Source organism: Gobius niger (genome assembly GCF_951799975.1).
Source record: "Gobius niger genome assembly, chromosome: 14".
NCBI lineage: Eukaryota > Metazoa > Chordata > Actinopteri > Gobiiformes > Gobiidae > Gobius > Gobius niger.
Genome location: NC_136865.1, coordinates 17,429,933 through 17,446,536, shown reverse-complemented (window position 1 = coordinate 17,446,536; position 16,604 = coordinate 17,429,933). Strand labels below are relative to the sequence as shown.

The 16,604-nt window shown below is 42.3% G+C and overlaps 1 protein-coding gene across 1 annotated transcript; it reads left to right on the top strand.

Annotated features, from left to right (window-relative positions):
* The first annotated feature begins 2,117 nt into the window (after positions 1-2,117).
* mylipa (myosin regulatory light chain interacting protein a) lies at positions 2,118-15,448 on the top strand. The gene is made up of 7 exons (XM_079570523.1): positions 2,118-2,352; positions 3,618-3,808; positions 10,913-11,098; positions 12,024-12,221; positions 12,656-12,820; positions 13,237-13,657; positions 14,113-15,448. Exons 1-7 carry the CDS (start codon positions 2,266-2,268, stop codon positions 14,299-14,301), a joined length of 1,437 nt encoding a protein of 478 aa, XP_079426649.1. The 5' UTR covers positions 2,118-2,265; the 3' UTR covers positions 14,302-15,448.
* The last annotated feature ends 1,156 nt before the right edge of the window (positions 15,449-16,604 follow it).

The following is a 16,604-nucleotide window of genomic DNA, read 5'->3' as shown; positions in this document are numbered from 1 at the left end:
TCACAGCCTTGTTGAGACATTGTGGCCATTCACCAACTATCCACTACTCCGTTGATTTGAACATCCAGGGTTTCTGCTTATCAGTATTCAATTAACAGTTTAGAGGAGGCCCGGATAAAAGGTTTATGCACAACTGCAGCCTCTGGAGGGTCCTAAACCTTGAGACACCAGCAGCTTCAAATACTTGTATGCTGCTTTGTAGCATCTGTTCTCTTAATCTGATGTGTTTGTCTGGCAGAAACCGTCCATATTGTGCCATTATCTGCACAAACCGGAGTGTGCTCTGAATCATCCACAGATCTCTTATCAGTATGATGATTACGCTTAATCTTTCATGAAATATTGAAAGTTTTCATACCTAGACCAAGGCATTCAACTATTACACGTTTTTCATCAGCAGAGAGATCCTTTTTCTTTCCCATATTGCTTGAAAATGATTATCTGCATAATAAAGTGGAACCCCCTTTTTCAGTAGTTTTTCCATTAACTGGGCTTAACCTGACAACTAATCATCCCAGGTCTCTGAGATTAATGTCAGTGATTCATAGAGCCCCGAGACACGATACCATCCATGAGTTTCATTATTTTTTTAGTTTTTTTTAACCTTTTTGACACAAAAATACAATTTGCATAATAATTTGGAACGCAGTGTATAGACGTACTGTATGTGCTCAGTCAGTGTGTTTATCCACTGTACCTGTACATTGCAATGTGTGCAGCACTGATCCAGTTTGCCACGTGTTCAGAGCCTCCCTCTCTCACGTAGACCAGCGATGTCGGGTCACTCAGCACACTCCCGCCGGGATGCCATTTATGGGTATCGCAGCTGCACAGTGGAATGGGCCGTTTGGTTTGTTCTTTCTTACATCACCACAGGCCAAAAGGACAGTGGCTACTTCACTCTGCAGGCTGCACAACGATCACACATATGGAGAGATAGTGCACTGGATACAAAGACTATTTAATTAGAATGAGCACTGAAAACAAAACAAAAGACTATCAATAGCAACTGCGCAAAAACATAGCAACAATATGTGTGTGTATCTGTCTGTCTGCAGACCCATACCCATCCTATTTTAAACACCCCACCATGTTTACCACTATTTAGTACTATAAAACCATTACATCATCATCCTCAATATTTTATAGCATAGAAAACACCCTTATTCATTTAAAAAGTAAAATTGCCGTTGTTTTTTTCTGTTCTGTGTCTGATAAATGCGCACTGTTGTAGGCCAGGCTGTAACTTATTGAATGATGCGGTGTGGATGAGTACAAACCTTGGCGAGGGACGCAGCCACAACAGTAAAATGTCAGAAGGATCCTTGGCTGAGCAGCGCGGCCGCTCTCCTTTGTGTGGGTGATGTTTTCTGCAGTGCCCATGAGGGTCCAGATCACTGCCTTCCTCCTGTGCCCCATAACAATCCTGAATGACATATTAATATATAAAGTTATTGCTGCCTAGTCGAAGAGAAGAATAGAACATACTCCTCAAGTTTGAAAAGATAGATAGATAGATAGATAGATAGATAGATAGATAGATAGATAGATAGATAGATAGATAGATAGATAGATAGATAGATAGATAGATTGATAGATTGATAGATTGATAGATTTTCGACCTTCCAATATGTATGTAGAATATTCACTACCATAAAAATAGCTAAAGATGAAGCATGCTCAAGGAGATACACCGAAACTGTCATGAAAAATGAATCAAAGTTAGAAAGTGCACAGCAAAGTGAAAGGGCTTTCTTCCTGTTATCTATTTCGGTGAGCTTTCATATGCATTATTAACAAAAGCGAGCCAGGGAACTCGACACACAGACCACTAACTCACCGGAGATGTGTTGAAACCGGGGGGGGGGGGATCGTATTTTTTAACCGGGTGCAGCTTAGTTCACAACAGCTTCTGCCTGCTACATTGTACCGCCAGAGGGGGGCGCTTCAGTACCCTCACACATTGGGCAAGGTAGGTGAACCGCTGTCAGGAAAAATCTACGACTTGTGATTGGTTCAGCGTCTCCCCCGGCTTGCGCGAACACGTGTCTCATTGGTCCGTTTCGAGTAGGCGGAACCGACTGTGTGGGTTTCATTGATATAGCCTACAGCTGGTGGCTCCAGACTTACAAGCTTGCCACACGGAGTGAGAGAAAGGACCGAGAAAGTGACGGGGGGGATTCATGTAGGGGGCTCTTTGTGAAGGACAGAGGACAGGTTTGTTCGTTTTGAAGAGTGGCACACCAAAGACATAGCCAGGCCAAAATGCTCTGCCACGTTACTCGCCCAGATTCGGTGGTGATGGAAGTGGAAGTTGACGCGAAGGCGAACGGGGAAGACTGTCTCAATAAGGTAAATGATCCCACGCTTTACACCTGATAATGTATCGCTGCCTTAACGACGCCTCGTATAATGGTGTTGTGATATTGCGTGATCCCAAATTTCCCTCTATAACACTTTTGATTGCTCTTCTTTTTTTCTTCTTCTTAAGTTTGTATATCCTGTAATGTGTCCATAAATGTCCAGCTTGCAAATTACTTTCACTTTGACGGCTTCCACTGCAACTTTTAGGCTACATTTCTGCTCGTGTAACAAAATTGTTGCCTTTTAATTAGCTGTCGTCTATTCACACGTGCGGGGAAAAAATGTCCAAACTTCCAATGGCGCGCTGAATATTTACGGCGCTTCTATCCAAGAGTCACTAAAGGTGCTTCTTCATAATCTGACAAAGTTTTTATCCGCTGGTGCCCCTCTCTTCCTCCCTACCTGCGCGGCTTCATCTAAGGCTCTCATGGTGGGTTACCCCAGTTCATTCTTTCTTCCTGCTCCTGACGAGTGTGGGGGGAAAACGTGCACACGCGCCAGGCAGTACTGTAACTTCCCCTATTTTGTGATCAGTTGCCAAGAGTTGTTTTTATCCAACTGTAAATCCACTTAGTATGCGTGGCTCGTTTTCATACTTGCCTTGGGTATGAATGAAGTTTTTTTTCCCTTTTCTTTTTTTATCCCTATTATGCCGCTGGAGGTTCCCGCAGATGTTCAGCAGCAGTCCTTACGTAATAAGCCCAGAGCCAGGCTGCTGCTGCTGCCGAGGGGGCGTGGGAGAGCTGAACCCCTTTACCCCCCCTTTAGTGTGAAGCTCAGAGTCCGCTTCCAAAGGGAGATTATTGACGGGGCTCTATCAGCATGTGAACCGCACTTGAGGGAATCCATGAGTGCAAAGTGCTTTCAAGAAGGATTCACCTCCAACTACGAGTGTATGAGCTTGTTCAAACATCCATTAGGTCATTGACATGGTTATGTTGGGCTACTGGAACGAAAAATGTGAAGGTGAAATCCATCTAGATTAGAAGAATATCCCCCTTGAGTGAGTTCACTATGAACCGTGTTCAAATTATTGGATGCATCTACTCATGAGTCCCTTTCCAGTGAAAAAATCAGAGCAGTTTCCCTAATCCATAACAATTGTTTCTGGCATTTGAATGGTGAAAAGTCCTCAAAATGTCTATATAAGAAAAGATGTGTCTGAAACCCAGTGATAGACACTGGAGAGCCCTTAATTTTCCCACTTCATTGTTGTTATGTAATCTTTTTCTCCTTTTTTTTTTTAATGCCAGGTTTGCAGAAAGTTGGGCATAATTGAAGCGGACTACTTCGGGCTGCAGTTCACGGGCAGCAAGGGCGAGAATCTGTGGCTGAATCTAAGGAACCGTATCTGCCAGCAAATGGACAACGTGACGCCATGTCGACTCCGGCTCCGAGTCAAGTTCTTCGTGGAGCCGCATCTCATTCTCCAGGAGCAGACGAGGTAGGTTTGTCTCATGCTGTAGGACCCAATCAAAGTCTGTAGATCTCCCATTGTAGAGCAGTTCAAAGCTTCCCCACTGCCGGCAAAAAAAAAGAGGCATTTTTGTGGGATGTGGAACGCGGCAGAGAGCACGTGCTGGAGAACAACAAAGCCGTAGTTTGCCAGGGCCTAATCTGGTCCCTCCTGGTTGAGCGAATGCCCTCTAGTAACCTTTTTGGTGGCTTCTTCCGGGGTTACTATCGGTCGTTCTAGAGAGAAGCACCAAAGCAGGAAATGTGATCTGGCTGCGAGGATTCAGCGAGCTGCTTTGCGCCTGCCCCCAGGGACTTCACAGTGACAGCCAGGACCTCTGCCACAGCCACTATTCAGCCTCCCCCCCCAAAAAAAACTTCTGTTGTGCTTTTTGTTTCAATTGTGTGTGACATTTTCGCCCGGGAAAACAAAAGACGCAGCCGGTCTGGTTTTGCATTTCAACTCCCACTTAATTGTTTTCCATATTGTTTTTCATGCGCAAAAGATAGTCAAAAGTCTTAAATGCTTTAAACTTGTGTCCCCGTCAGATTGAGTGTGCAAAGTGTTTACATTTCCCCAAGAAATGGATGCCAAAACAAGCTATATATTTTTAATATTACTTTCACTTTTTATTATAATGCATACATTGAGAAACGGTCAGTATTTTAGTGTTCCTGGCATCCATTTTCTTTTACTCTCCTTACGTAAGCCACTAGGGCTGTCCATTAAAGCTAAATTCATTGGCCAAAAATGCTCTGGCACCGCTGCCCTTCTATTTCACACATTGCATTATTATTCGTTGTTGAATAGGCAGTTTGTCAAGTCAACCCATACTTTTAATGAACTGTTTGACTTGCACTTCCTCCTCCTACTACCCAACACGACACTGGCAAGCCCATATTTTGTAACTAGTGCTATAGAAAAGTGAAAGGCAGTGGGGGTGTGATAGGGGAGGAGAGTAGTGTGTCTGACCTCCCCAAGATTAGCAGGAGTTATCAACAGATGGCTGGCGGCAGGCCTGTGCAGGGTGGGGGGGGTCACAGGGGGTTAATAAAAGGTGAGATAAAGATGCAATATGACAAGGTGGCTTTTAATAAATGCTCACGGCATCATGCTGACCAAGTGCTACGAATCTGACCCCTCTGTGAATTGTAGGTGAGCATAAATATGTCTCGAGATATGACCAGAATTTATAATTATTCGCAGACTTTTTTTTCCTTTTCAATAGTTCACTTATTTCCTCAGTTCTTTGAGAAATGATTTACAAGTTGTGTGATGACCAAGCAGGAGGAGGGTTTCCTTTCAGTCACTGCACAAACTGTTACCTTTGACCTAGTTTAGGGACCACTAGATGAAAAGGGCTGGTTCTGGTTGTGCATGCTCCCTCTAGCACTCACGCTTTGAGAAAACACTCAAGTCTTTTCTCACTATCTTTTATCATTAAATGTTTAGCAAAATGTATTGATTGTATGTTGTTGCACTGACATGAATATGGACTGAGCAGCATTTCTTTCGCAAATCAAAGCCATAAAAGGTTTTCCATGCGTCTTTACACCTCAAAGCCCTGTTGCTGCTCATCTCTAGTCATCATCTAATCATCATCCATTTAGCCTCACAAGATCCTACTGCTATAGTTCCAGGGACATTGCATTCACAAGCGTCACGTCCTCCTCGTATCTAACCCATATGTTTGACTTGGCAAATGCAAGTTGGAACAGATCTTGCAGCAGAATATGGAGCGTGCTGAACGTAGGGTGGGCCTCTGTACTATACATGAATTACATAACCGCCGCTGGACCCAGAGCGGCTTATATAAGAACCACGTAAAACGGCGCCAGATCACCATTTGTTCACACATGCATGCAGAAGATTTTTCAGGACTTTGTGTTTGCTCAATCTTTTACTGCACAACACCGACTTTTACTTGTTTTGTCAGCCAAGTCTCCCATGCTAATTAAAACATCCAATTGGCATTCGTTAGCACGCCTGTCGTGTACTGATTTGTTCTTTCCCATTTTTGTAGAAAAACACAGGGAAAGTGTCAACCCAGCGGTCCCAACAACAGCCCGTTATCCGCACCATTAGGCCCATTTACTCTGAGTTTAATATGTGAATGTTTCCCTTCATTAGTTCCTGTTTAGCATTCGAAACAGGACAGAGCTGCTGTGTACCTCCCAGGACACAGCAATCAGCCCAGCTTTATCAGGGTTCCCATTCATTAACCCTTTTAGGCATAATAACTCATCCTTTAGTCTTTAATTTAAAATTCCAAATGCCTCAATTCCCCAAGAAAAGAACTCTTAATCCTTTTGTTAAATGTTTCTGGCCTCGGTGAATGGCCCCATTATCTCATCAAATGCGACGTGATAAGATGATATCAGGAGTTTTATTCAGCGCAGTAGGTGAGTTGACAGAAGCCAAGGAGGAACAGATTGGCTCTAAACAGTCACCTAGCATCAATTCTCATCAGAGCTTAATTACTGCACTGACAGTCAGTCTGTTGCCTCCGTCTTATGTAATTACAGCCAATCCAGACTCCTGCTGGTTTCAAGGACTCGAGACAAATCTACTTGTTGTAGCCGATGTGTTTGGGAGCCAGCGAGAGCCTTGCTGCACAATAGTGACCTGTCCATCACCAAACAGGATTTTATTGTTTACTAATGGAGATGTGTGCAGTAGAGATTGACGGGCTTGGTTCACAAACAACGGAACTGACATATCCAAATTCTTTGCAAAACTCTACATTGTGTGTCTCTAAATCAGTGGTTCTCTAAAATTTCACACAAAGTACCATCACATAAAGTATTTGATCCTTCAAGTACTACCAGGTCTATTTTCAGATCAAATCAGAATTGAACTGAGATCGAACAAATGCTCTAAAACAAACCTAAATGAACACCGTCATCATAGAACGAGTTATTCCTTTAGTTCCACTGAGCCCATTTTGGTTCCTTTTATCAAATAATTGCTTTGGTTTTAATTACAGTTTTACCACACTGTGCACATGCAGAACACCAGACCATGGCTCCATGTGCTTTACTCACAATTGCTTCTTTGTTTCATAAAGCAAGAATCCTTGGCGCACACAACTGAGCGACAGGAAACCACCTATTTTTAGTGCTTTATTGCAACTTTGCACCAAGTTACATGGACTATAAAGGGTGCATGTTATTGTCTTGATTATTCTGTCATGCATATCAATGTAAGGACAATGCCGTGGAGGTTACTATAGTGCATTGACTGAGAGTAACCTCCCACCACCTCTGCTTCTGGCAAGAGTTATTTGACTAGCTTACAAACCGCATTGTTCACAGCGCAAGCCAAACTCCTCCGCTGATTGGCCGGAGCAAGCAACAGTCTCTAGGCCTCGGCATCGAGTTTCAGTTTGCAAGGGACTTTTTGTTCCTTTTTAGCTTTGGCCTATTTGACAACTGTACCTGTTAAAGATTATATATGTTACAGCTACAAACGATCACAATAGGCTTTTATTGGTGGGTGGAGGAGTTTAGGTAACTTGATGATGAGTTTCTTGTTGCCAGGGAGACTACACAATTTAAAATCTCTACTTTTCATTCGGTAAAGCAAAAAAGTTTTTGTTTTTTTATGTCAAACCACAAAATTCCTGTTTATAGGGTTTGAGAATATTTGTCTATGTAATCTTGAATCACTCCACTCTGCAACCAATGTCCTATTTTTAGACACCTTCTCAGAGTAAGGGCTTGCTTTAATTGAATTACTTCAAGCGGACTGGCATTCCCGGACCTCTGCTGCTGACCTCTATACCTCTCTTTCTCCTCTTTGTTGTACCTCTGAATAACTGGCATCGACAAGCGTGTATTATGACTACCTCTTAAATCTTTATTGGTCTGTGTCTCCATGAAGGACGGAGCGGGGCAAGTTGTGAATGGCGTAACATAGACTGAGGCTCTTTGGTGGTTGATACTTAGATTGTTGCATGTGAGTTACAAAAACAAAGGCAGACGTCCTTGAAGTGCTCTTGCATATGGAAATGTGTCCGGATATAATTTGTAATTAAACACGGGACTTAAAATGTGTCAATTGAGGATTTCTGTATTGTTTTAGAATGGAAGATGTTTCACCGACCTCACATCCAGGCGGTTTCTTCAGTTAATCATTTCTTGTATGCAAACATGGAGGTGTTGGACCTACCATTAGCTCAGCATCCATTTGTTTACATTAAAACCAGGTTTCTAAGTCAAACAATTCTTTTTAATTTTAGTCTAGATTTAGTCCACTGTGTCACCAGAAGTTCACCAGTTTTTAGTCCCTTTTCATTGTCATTATATGCACATTTTAGTCATAGCATTTCTAGCGATGACTTTGTTTTACTTTGTCCTTTTGGTTTTTGCATCATCAGGAGTGGAGGGAGCAGCTGTCCAGTTAAGCTTTCTCATCGGGTCCGGTTTTAACAGTTGCTTTTGTGAGAGGCAGCTGCATTAGTCACTGCACATCCACTGCTGCATCTCCGAACCATGAACTGTTGTAACCTCTGTCAGCGCCAACCTGTTCTACTGCAACAACTAATTGGTGTTTTCTTTCCCAAACAGAGGCTGGAATTACGCCCTGTCTGGCAAACGATACACACTACTAGATTGAAGATGTTGTGCATCAGTACTTAAATACTTTCCAGCATTAATAAAATAATATGGGATTTTTTTTTTTTTTACTTCATATTGTTTTTTCATATCACATTGTGTTCCTTGCTGTCAATCAGTGCAGACCATTTTCATATTTGTGCGAGTCTTGGGTCTCCTGTGTCTTCTAATTTTGATACCAGAGTTTACAAAATGAGATAATGTTTTTTTGATTACGATGCAGTCTACACGATTTATTTAGCTACTTAATTGTAATGTCCTATTTGCATCATGTACACAAACATGATACTTACTTGCCTACAAAGCAGATGCAAATAGCAATTTATTTAAAATAGTTAGTGGTCGGAGAAAAGTGAAACATTAAACTAACTAAAGAACTTGACCAAGATTCACTTATAATTTCCAAAACACAACGGGAACATTTTTCATTAAACCTTAACTATCCACATCACTTCATGGCAGAGGATGTGCCTTGTGGTAAAAGTAGTTTATATTGCACTACAATGGAACACTGGGGTTGCATAAACAAACATGCATAACTCTCAAATTAATAAATGCTTAGAATATCTTTAACATTTATTATTTGGATTAATTAACCATTAATCTTGGTTGACCACAGCTGAGCATTATCATCCTAACATTTTTGGTGATGCTTGATGAAATGGTGGTAAACGAGAGTAACCTCCCGCGCCTGCCCGACAGTAACCCTCCTCCGTTAACCTGTAGTAACCTGGCGTTTGAGTCAGGCCCATTGTTTGCGTCAGGCAGGTAGCTAACCAGTGCGGCCGCATCACATGACGCCTGCTGGGCCCGACACAATGGAGCGCGCTGTTTGTGCGTGCTGGCTCATCGGAGAGAACGGGGCCATATCAAAGCACTGTTTGTTATGCCTGAGGCCAGTCTGCTATGTAGCCCAGTTGTTATGGCCTAAAGCTTTTGTCAGGGGTGGAGATCGTGTGCCTCACAGCTGCACATATCTGCTTCTGTTGATCATTTTTGGGAAGCTGTGGATGTGCGATTGGGAGAGGAGTGTCTTGTTGTTGGACAGTTGCAACACGCACTTGCTGTGTAATGAAGCATACTGTACCCTGTTCCCAACAGAGTCTGACGCTCAAAACCACCAGGACCATCACGTCATGTGTGGCATCCTCTCTGCTCCCATAGGGTGTCACTCGAAGAAACAAAGCAGCTCTGCACTATTATGGAAACTCGCCGACAGGTGGAAGAATATAAACAAAAGGGAAAGATATGGCAGGTGTATGTGTAGTGCAGTTTGTATACAGTGCTTCACTTTGCTTTACAAAACTGCCATGCATCAAAAGTGGGCCTCAGTTACCATAATAGCACAGATATCTTTTCTGAGCATTAGTGTCCAATGTTGACAACACTTCCTTACTTTCAGGTTTCACTTTGCTTTGCGATGATTCAGATGAAATTTTGCCTCCGGGGAGTTCTTTGTTAAGAGGAAATAACAGGTTTATTTAGTGCCTTTCAGCCAAGGTGCGGCAAGCCATAATATTCACAGTAAAAAATCCTGTGTGGAACTTTTTGGGCTGTACCAAAAACACAATCTGAAATCCTGCCCGACTGTTGTTGTTGGAGGAGGAAAAACACGGCTACATCACTGTGATGTAAAGCTGTTAAACAGGTTTGTGGCTGCAGCGGCTCCTCAAGCTTCTTAAGGTTAGTGGGGCAGAGGTCATCACATAGGAGGATCTGCAGAGGTTACTCCAGTTCAGCCGTGTTTGGCATGGAAAGAGGGGCATGTTGTTGGCTTTTCTGAAGTCTCCTGGGAAGAACAAAGAAAATTATGTTTTGTGTTAAATCTGGTTTTATTTTGATCACGCCCCTAAATTGTTGAAAGTTATTGATGATGCAAAGATATTTAGTGATTCTGATTCTCTCCCTCTGGCTCATTTCTTAAATGATCACCTCAGAAAATTGTCTGCTTGCTTTTGTGCTGGAATCTCCATGTTCTTGTATGCGTGCTAAATACAGTACCAGCTGCCTGAGACGGTGCCACATGCCAACAGTCGAGTTACACTGGCTTGAACATACAGGAACATAGTGAAACTTGCAATGTTCCTTGAAAACCGACACATGTTCAGTTTGGGGAAGTTGCACGGAGTTTGACTTGTAAAACTTAAAATATAGAAAAAAGCAGAAGTGTTTGTACCAACAGATGTCATAATTTTTTCACAAACTCTAAAACCAGCCTGCTCTGGTCTCTCTATTATGCTAATACCAGCACCATTCAAAATATGCTATTCAAAATACATAATTCACTGCAATTTACAATAGGATGAAGTTGTGCAGAATTAAGTTTGTGTTATTATGACCTCTATTAAGGTTTCTCATGTGGCCCCTGCCCTGGTACAAAATAATGGTCCACCCCCTGCCGTGAACTCTTCAATTGTTAGTCTGTACCGCTGCATTTTAATTCTGTATCCTGACCCGCTGTGTCCTCTATCCTCAGACACGTCTTCTTCATGCACGTGAAAGAGGACCTCCACCACGGGCACCTGCGGATGGGCTCGGATCAGGCCGTGGAGCTGAGTGCACTGCTCGCTCAGGCAGAATTTGGGGACTACAACCAGAACACTGCCCAGTACTGGTACTCAGAGCTGTGTGGGGAGGAGCCCAGCCAGGCCACCAGCAATAGGTATGCTCCTCTACAGCATGAAATCAATTTGAGTTGATGTAAATTAGCAAAATGTGTTAAACATTTAAAGTAACTGACAATATTTCAGCGTTTTTGCAGTTATTTAACAGATTTAAATCTTTTTCACACTGTATTTGTCAACGTGATCTTGTATGCTCAAGGGATTTTGCCCCCGAGCCTGACGTAACCGAACCCTGTTTGACAGCTGTAGGTCTTGCCTGTTCTACTGTAAAGTCGGACACTGTACTTTAGGCAAACTTTATGTAATGGTCCTATTACATTATCAGTGTGACCAGGTGACCTGTTATCTGTGTTCTCTCAGGGGGCATTAGACAACTCTGAAAAGAGAAGCTGATAAGTAAAGTGTGCTGTTCTAAGGCAAAAGGCCAACTCGACATCGATTTCCATAAGTGGGAGTATTTGTCTTGTTCCACATTAAGAAAGCTTGAGTCGTGTGGTTTTTATCTAGACAATTATGCAATCATCATGTAATCAGTGCAGTGTTTGAATAGAAATGCCACTGGGCCACAGTCTGCGCTCCACCTTTTATTGGGAGCTGGTCCAAGATTTACAAATTTCCTACACTCGTTTTCTTCTTGCGACGTGCACATCGCACACCACCAACACACTCTTCTGATGAATACACTTTATCCTTGCAGACAATGCCTGTTCAGTCCAGCACCTAAAGATATAAAGACATGTTTTGTAGAAGTTTGGACTTTACTTTAAAGCATCTTTTAAAACACGTGCTGTTAGGGTTGCAAGATAATCAATTCAAATGTATTAAAGGACATGCTATTGTGTTATAACAAAATATTTGGTTTAAAATGTGCACTTTGAAAAAAAATCATCCACCCGTGCACACTAGTGTTTCTTTCCCTAGACCTAGTTTTTAACCCTGAATCAAACTATTGTGTGTCTCCAGTATTGTGGCCCGGCACAAAGGCCTGGAAGGACTGAGCCAGGCGTCAGTGGAGTATCAGGCGCTGCAGCTCATCTCGTCTCTTGAGCACTATGGAGTGGAGTGGCACTGGGCCAGAGACACCGACGGGCAGAGGATGGCCATAGGGGTCGGGCCAGAGGGCATTGCCATCTGCAAGGAGGACTTCACCTTAGTAAACAGGTAGGAGCAGAGGTCTATTAAAGTGTATTGGGTTGTGCAAACGTTTAGTACTGTGTATAAGGCATATATTTAAAAAAAGATGTACAGAATGCACAGTAATAAATGTGCGTTTAAAGTGATGACATTATTGCCGCTCATGACACAGATTGAAAAAGCATTGGTCATATCACAGTGTAAAGTTGATGCCCAGACCGTATACCTCAATGTTAAACAAGCAAAGACTTCTGGATCTGAAAATAAACACTGTGTCCTTCTTTCCTACAAAGGGTGGATGAAGGCCAGGAAATGTATTTGATAAAAGTTATTATGATAAAAGATTAGCCAACCAGTGAACTGTAAATTCTGACAAAGCTTTTGTACAGCCTGTATGTACCCGTTTTGAATAAATGATCTAGATGTGATACATAACTAAACGAAAACTTCTCTCCTCCTAGAATAAGCTACCCGCTCATCCAGATCGCCACACAGTCGGGCAAAAGTGTGTACCTGACGGTTACCAAGGATACCAGTGACAGCACAGTGCTCCTGTTCAAACTGATCAGTAACAGAGCGGCAAGTGGACTGTACCGCGCCATCACAGAGACACATGCCTTTTACAGGTGAGGCCAGAGCCACAGAGACTCGTAAAGTTGTGTACCAAGTCCATTTTTAATCATTGACCAGTGACCACCTGTATAAACGCACGTGATGCAGAGTAAATTGTTACATTGTACCCTTTCTGAACTAGGTTAACAACTGTCTTGTGAAAAAAAGAAAAACTAACCTGCTTTTGAAAATGTACAGTGACACACTTTTTAGCCAGGACAATTCAAAAGGCTGAGCTATGAAATTGCTGTCATTGACAATGGTGCTACATACAAAAGACAGGCCTGGCCTATTGTCTTGGGCTTTTGAGCTTGCCATCTACAGAATTTTTACTGATCAGCGCTCAATATATTGTAACTAACATCTTCAGGGCATGTACATGTTGTCAATACACCTTTGTTTTAATAATATTTTGTTTTTTGTTTTTCAGGTGTGACACGGTAACCAACGCTGTAATGATGCAGTACAGCAGAGATTTTAAGGGACATCTTGCCTCCCTCTTCCTCAATGAAAACATCAACTTGGGCAAGAAATATGTTTTTGACATTCGACGCACCTCCAAGGAGGTGTATGACCACGCCCGGCGGACACTGTACAACTCTGGTGTGGTGGACCTGGTGTCCCGAAACAGTGGGGAGCGCTCCTCGCCCTCACGATCCCCAACCCGGGACAACCAGCTAGAGGAGGGGCTGGACTGTGGCAGCTGCCAGCAGAGCCGCGAGCTCCAGGAGAGGCTGCAGAAGCTCAGAGAGGCCCTGCTCTGCATGCTCTGCTGCGAGGAGGAGATTGATGCTGCCTTCTGCCCCTGTGGACATATGGTGTGCTGTCAGACCTGTGCCAGCCAGCTTCAGGTGAGCAGCCAAGAAGCAAATATACAGTTTAGCCAAACGTCAAAATGTTTAACAATATTTGCTTAATAGTAAGCCAACATACATATATTATATATATATATTAATTCAGTGAGCAGAGGCCTAACTGGCCTCTGTTAATCTGGTAAAAGATGTCCAGCTTTAAACAGATGGTGCGTCTTATTAAGGGATTATAGCAGCCAGTAGGTCCCTGCTGCATTACAGAATGGAAAACGTGACTTGGCTAATATAAGTTAATGAAGTAGTGACAATATAAGTTTTGAGAACCTCTGTATCACTTTTAAAAATATTATTTAACAGTCTGCTCTCTGACCTCACTCATGTCCGCAGAGATGGATAATGCTGTATCAGCCAGCATAAAGGAGATCTTTTTTGCTCAGTACTTACATTCTCGTCTGATGCAACATATGATTAATAGCCGTTCTGTGTGTCCACAGTTGTGTCCTGTGTGCCGGTCTGATGTGGAGCATGTTCAGCATGTGTACCTGCCTACATGCACCAGTCTGCTCAGCCTCACTCTAACAGACAACCACCAACACCGCAGCAACCTCCCAGCACCCATCCACAGAGACATGGCCTCTCCCGACAGCTGCTCCGACTACGAGCACAAGATCTTCCACATGTGAAATTATCACATGTGAACACTGCTGCCTGGATCTCAGACTTTGGACTACCAAATGCAAAAACCCTTGGATATTATCTATTATAGTGTCTGAACCACTCCATCTACTCCATCTGAGTGCTCGTGTTGATCCTCCTCAAAGTATTTTCAGATTCACCTTTGTTTTAGACACTTCCCCTGCGGCAGTTTCTTACGTTAGCTTCATTTTGTCTGCTAAATTATTGCATCAGTTGACCTGATCACATGTTTCTTTTTACTCGATGGCCAACGGCCACACAACTCCTATACTATTTTACATTATACATATCCTTTATTACTTTTAATGCTGCCATTTTAAAGTTTGTCAAAACTGCATTTTACTTTGTGTCTAGTGGGATGCTTTTTATATTTAATTTCTTATGTGTTATCTTGTTCCACATTTCCATGCCAATGAGGGGGGATTCAAAGGGAGGCAGCTCTGCTTGTGTGGTGAACTGCATACTAATGACACTCACAGAAAATATGGTCCCACTGCTGTGACCCTGAGGTCTCAAAGGGTCTTTGTACTGATATAACTGTGACCATAAAGCCAAACCAGTATGTAGCTCACACTCCACTTTATTATCAAAGACTAGTTTTGCACATTTTGTCAGGTTTATGCCAACTGAAAGTTAGAATAAAGTTTTCCTGATTGCTAATATCAAATGGGTTCTTGGTTGTGCAGCAGCTGTCCTCTTTGTAAACCTCCACAGTTATTCCTCTCTGGGGTGTACTCGTGAGTTGTTTGAATAATTTTGAAAGGGTACTAGAGATCTATCTGTGCAATACTGCTTTTAAAAAGCTTTTCATTTTGTTTTATTTAATTTCAAAACTATATTTAAAAATACATGTCACTTTAATAAGGAGCTTTTCCTTGTGTCTGTAGGGAGTTGGCCTTAATGTAGCAGCAATGCCATGTCTATTCTAAACCTCTACAGATGTGTTTGAGAAAAGGAAAACTTGTTGACTCAGTCACTGCAGGGGAACTCTGATTTATTTTATCACAATGTACAAGTAGCAATTTGTTTCTGTTTTCTGAAACAAACGCCACTATGCTCTATGAGAATAACTCTTAGAATGAGGTTCTTTTGTATTTTAACAAAGGAGAAAGTATTAATAAAGTTTTTTTTAAATACAAACTTTCATCAGTGCGGTATTTTTGACCATTAACCAGCAAACACAAACCTCAGAGGTAAAAAAATGATAGACTAGTGAATGTAAAAAAAAAAAAAAACTATACAGACTTCAAAGTAATTAAGTTTGAAGTCTCCCTCCAGGTGGATGTTACAGCGAAAGGTCAACATGTCATTTGTCATTGTGGGTCAGGGCAGGAGAAAGTTGGACATAGCAGTTTGTCGTCTGAGTCTCTGTCTGCTGATGAGGACTGACCGGCTCCACTGAGCTGTGATTAGACGAAAACAAGAGCTATTGATTAGTCTGCACTGTCCCGTCTTCAGTCCCCTTGACGGCATTTCACCTCGTCTGTCATGTTGATGTTTTCATACAACAGTTTCATACAATCAAGTTAAAGTTTAACTTTTCTAAAATAAAAAGTGTTGTAAAAAGTGACAAAGTACAGCCTCAAATGAGGACACCAGTTTTAAGAGGTCAGTTATTACCCTTTTTGATGTTTGCCACTCTGCTGTTGGGACACATTTACAGGAAGACGTGCATATTATACTCGCTGCCAGTCACTCTGACTCGGTAAGAAAATAAAAATGTGAGGTACAATAAAGATGAGCTCAAATCAGTTGAACATTTTCTAATAACATTTCCAACTTAAATTTTCTTTTTAACATTAATGAAGGACTCTGCGTGTCCAACAGTGAAACCTAGGACGAAGGGTATATGAAAAGCATGTTTTAATGACACTAGCAGTCTTACTTCAGCATTAAGTAAACAGCTGAGTAGTAACATAAGTGGCCTTGAGTATTCACATTTTAGAGCAGGGGTGGCCAACCCGCGGCTCTCGAGCCGCATGCGGCTCTTGGCCAATCAGAGTGCGGCTCTTTGCATGATTGGAGATGTTTAATACAATGCGTTTCTTTGCAAAATAATTGGTAAATATTTCCCATAAACTGTAACAGTCTTTGACCAAAAATCCAACCATCGTCCTACAGACCCTGTTTCCATCTCTACATGAATGAGAGTCTGTATCTCTCTCCTTTTCGAGGCAGTGTGTAAAAGGAGCCCGTGCAGCCTCACTCACAGCGGGATGTAGGTTGAACAACAGGCAGGCAGATCGTGGCACTAGGATTAGCTTCTGTGCTTTTCAGATTTCTGATCAGC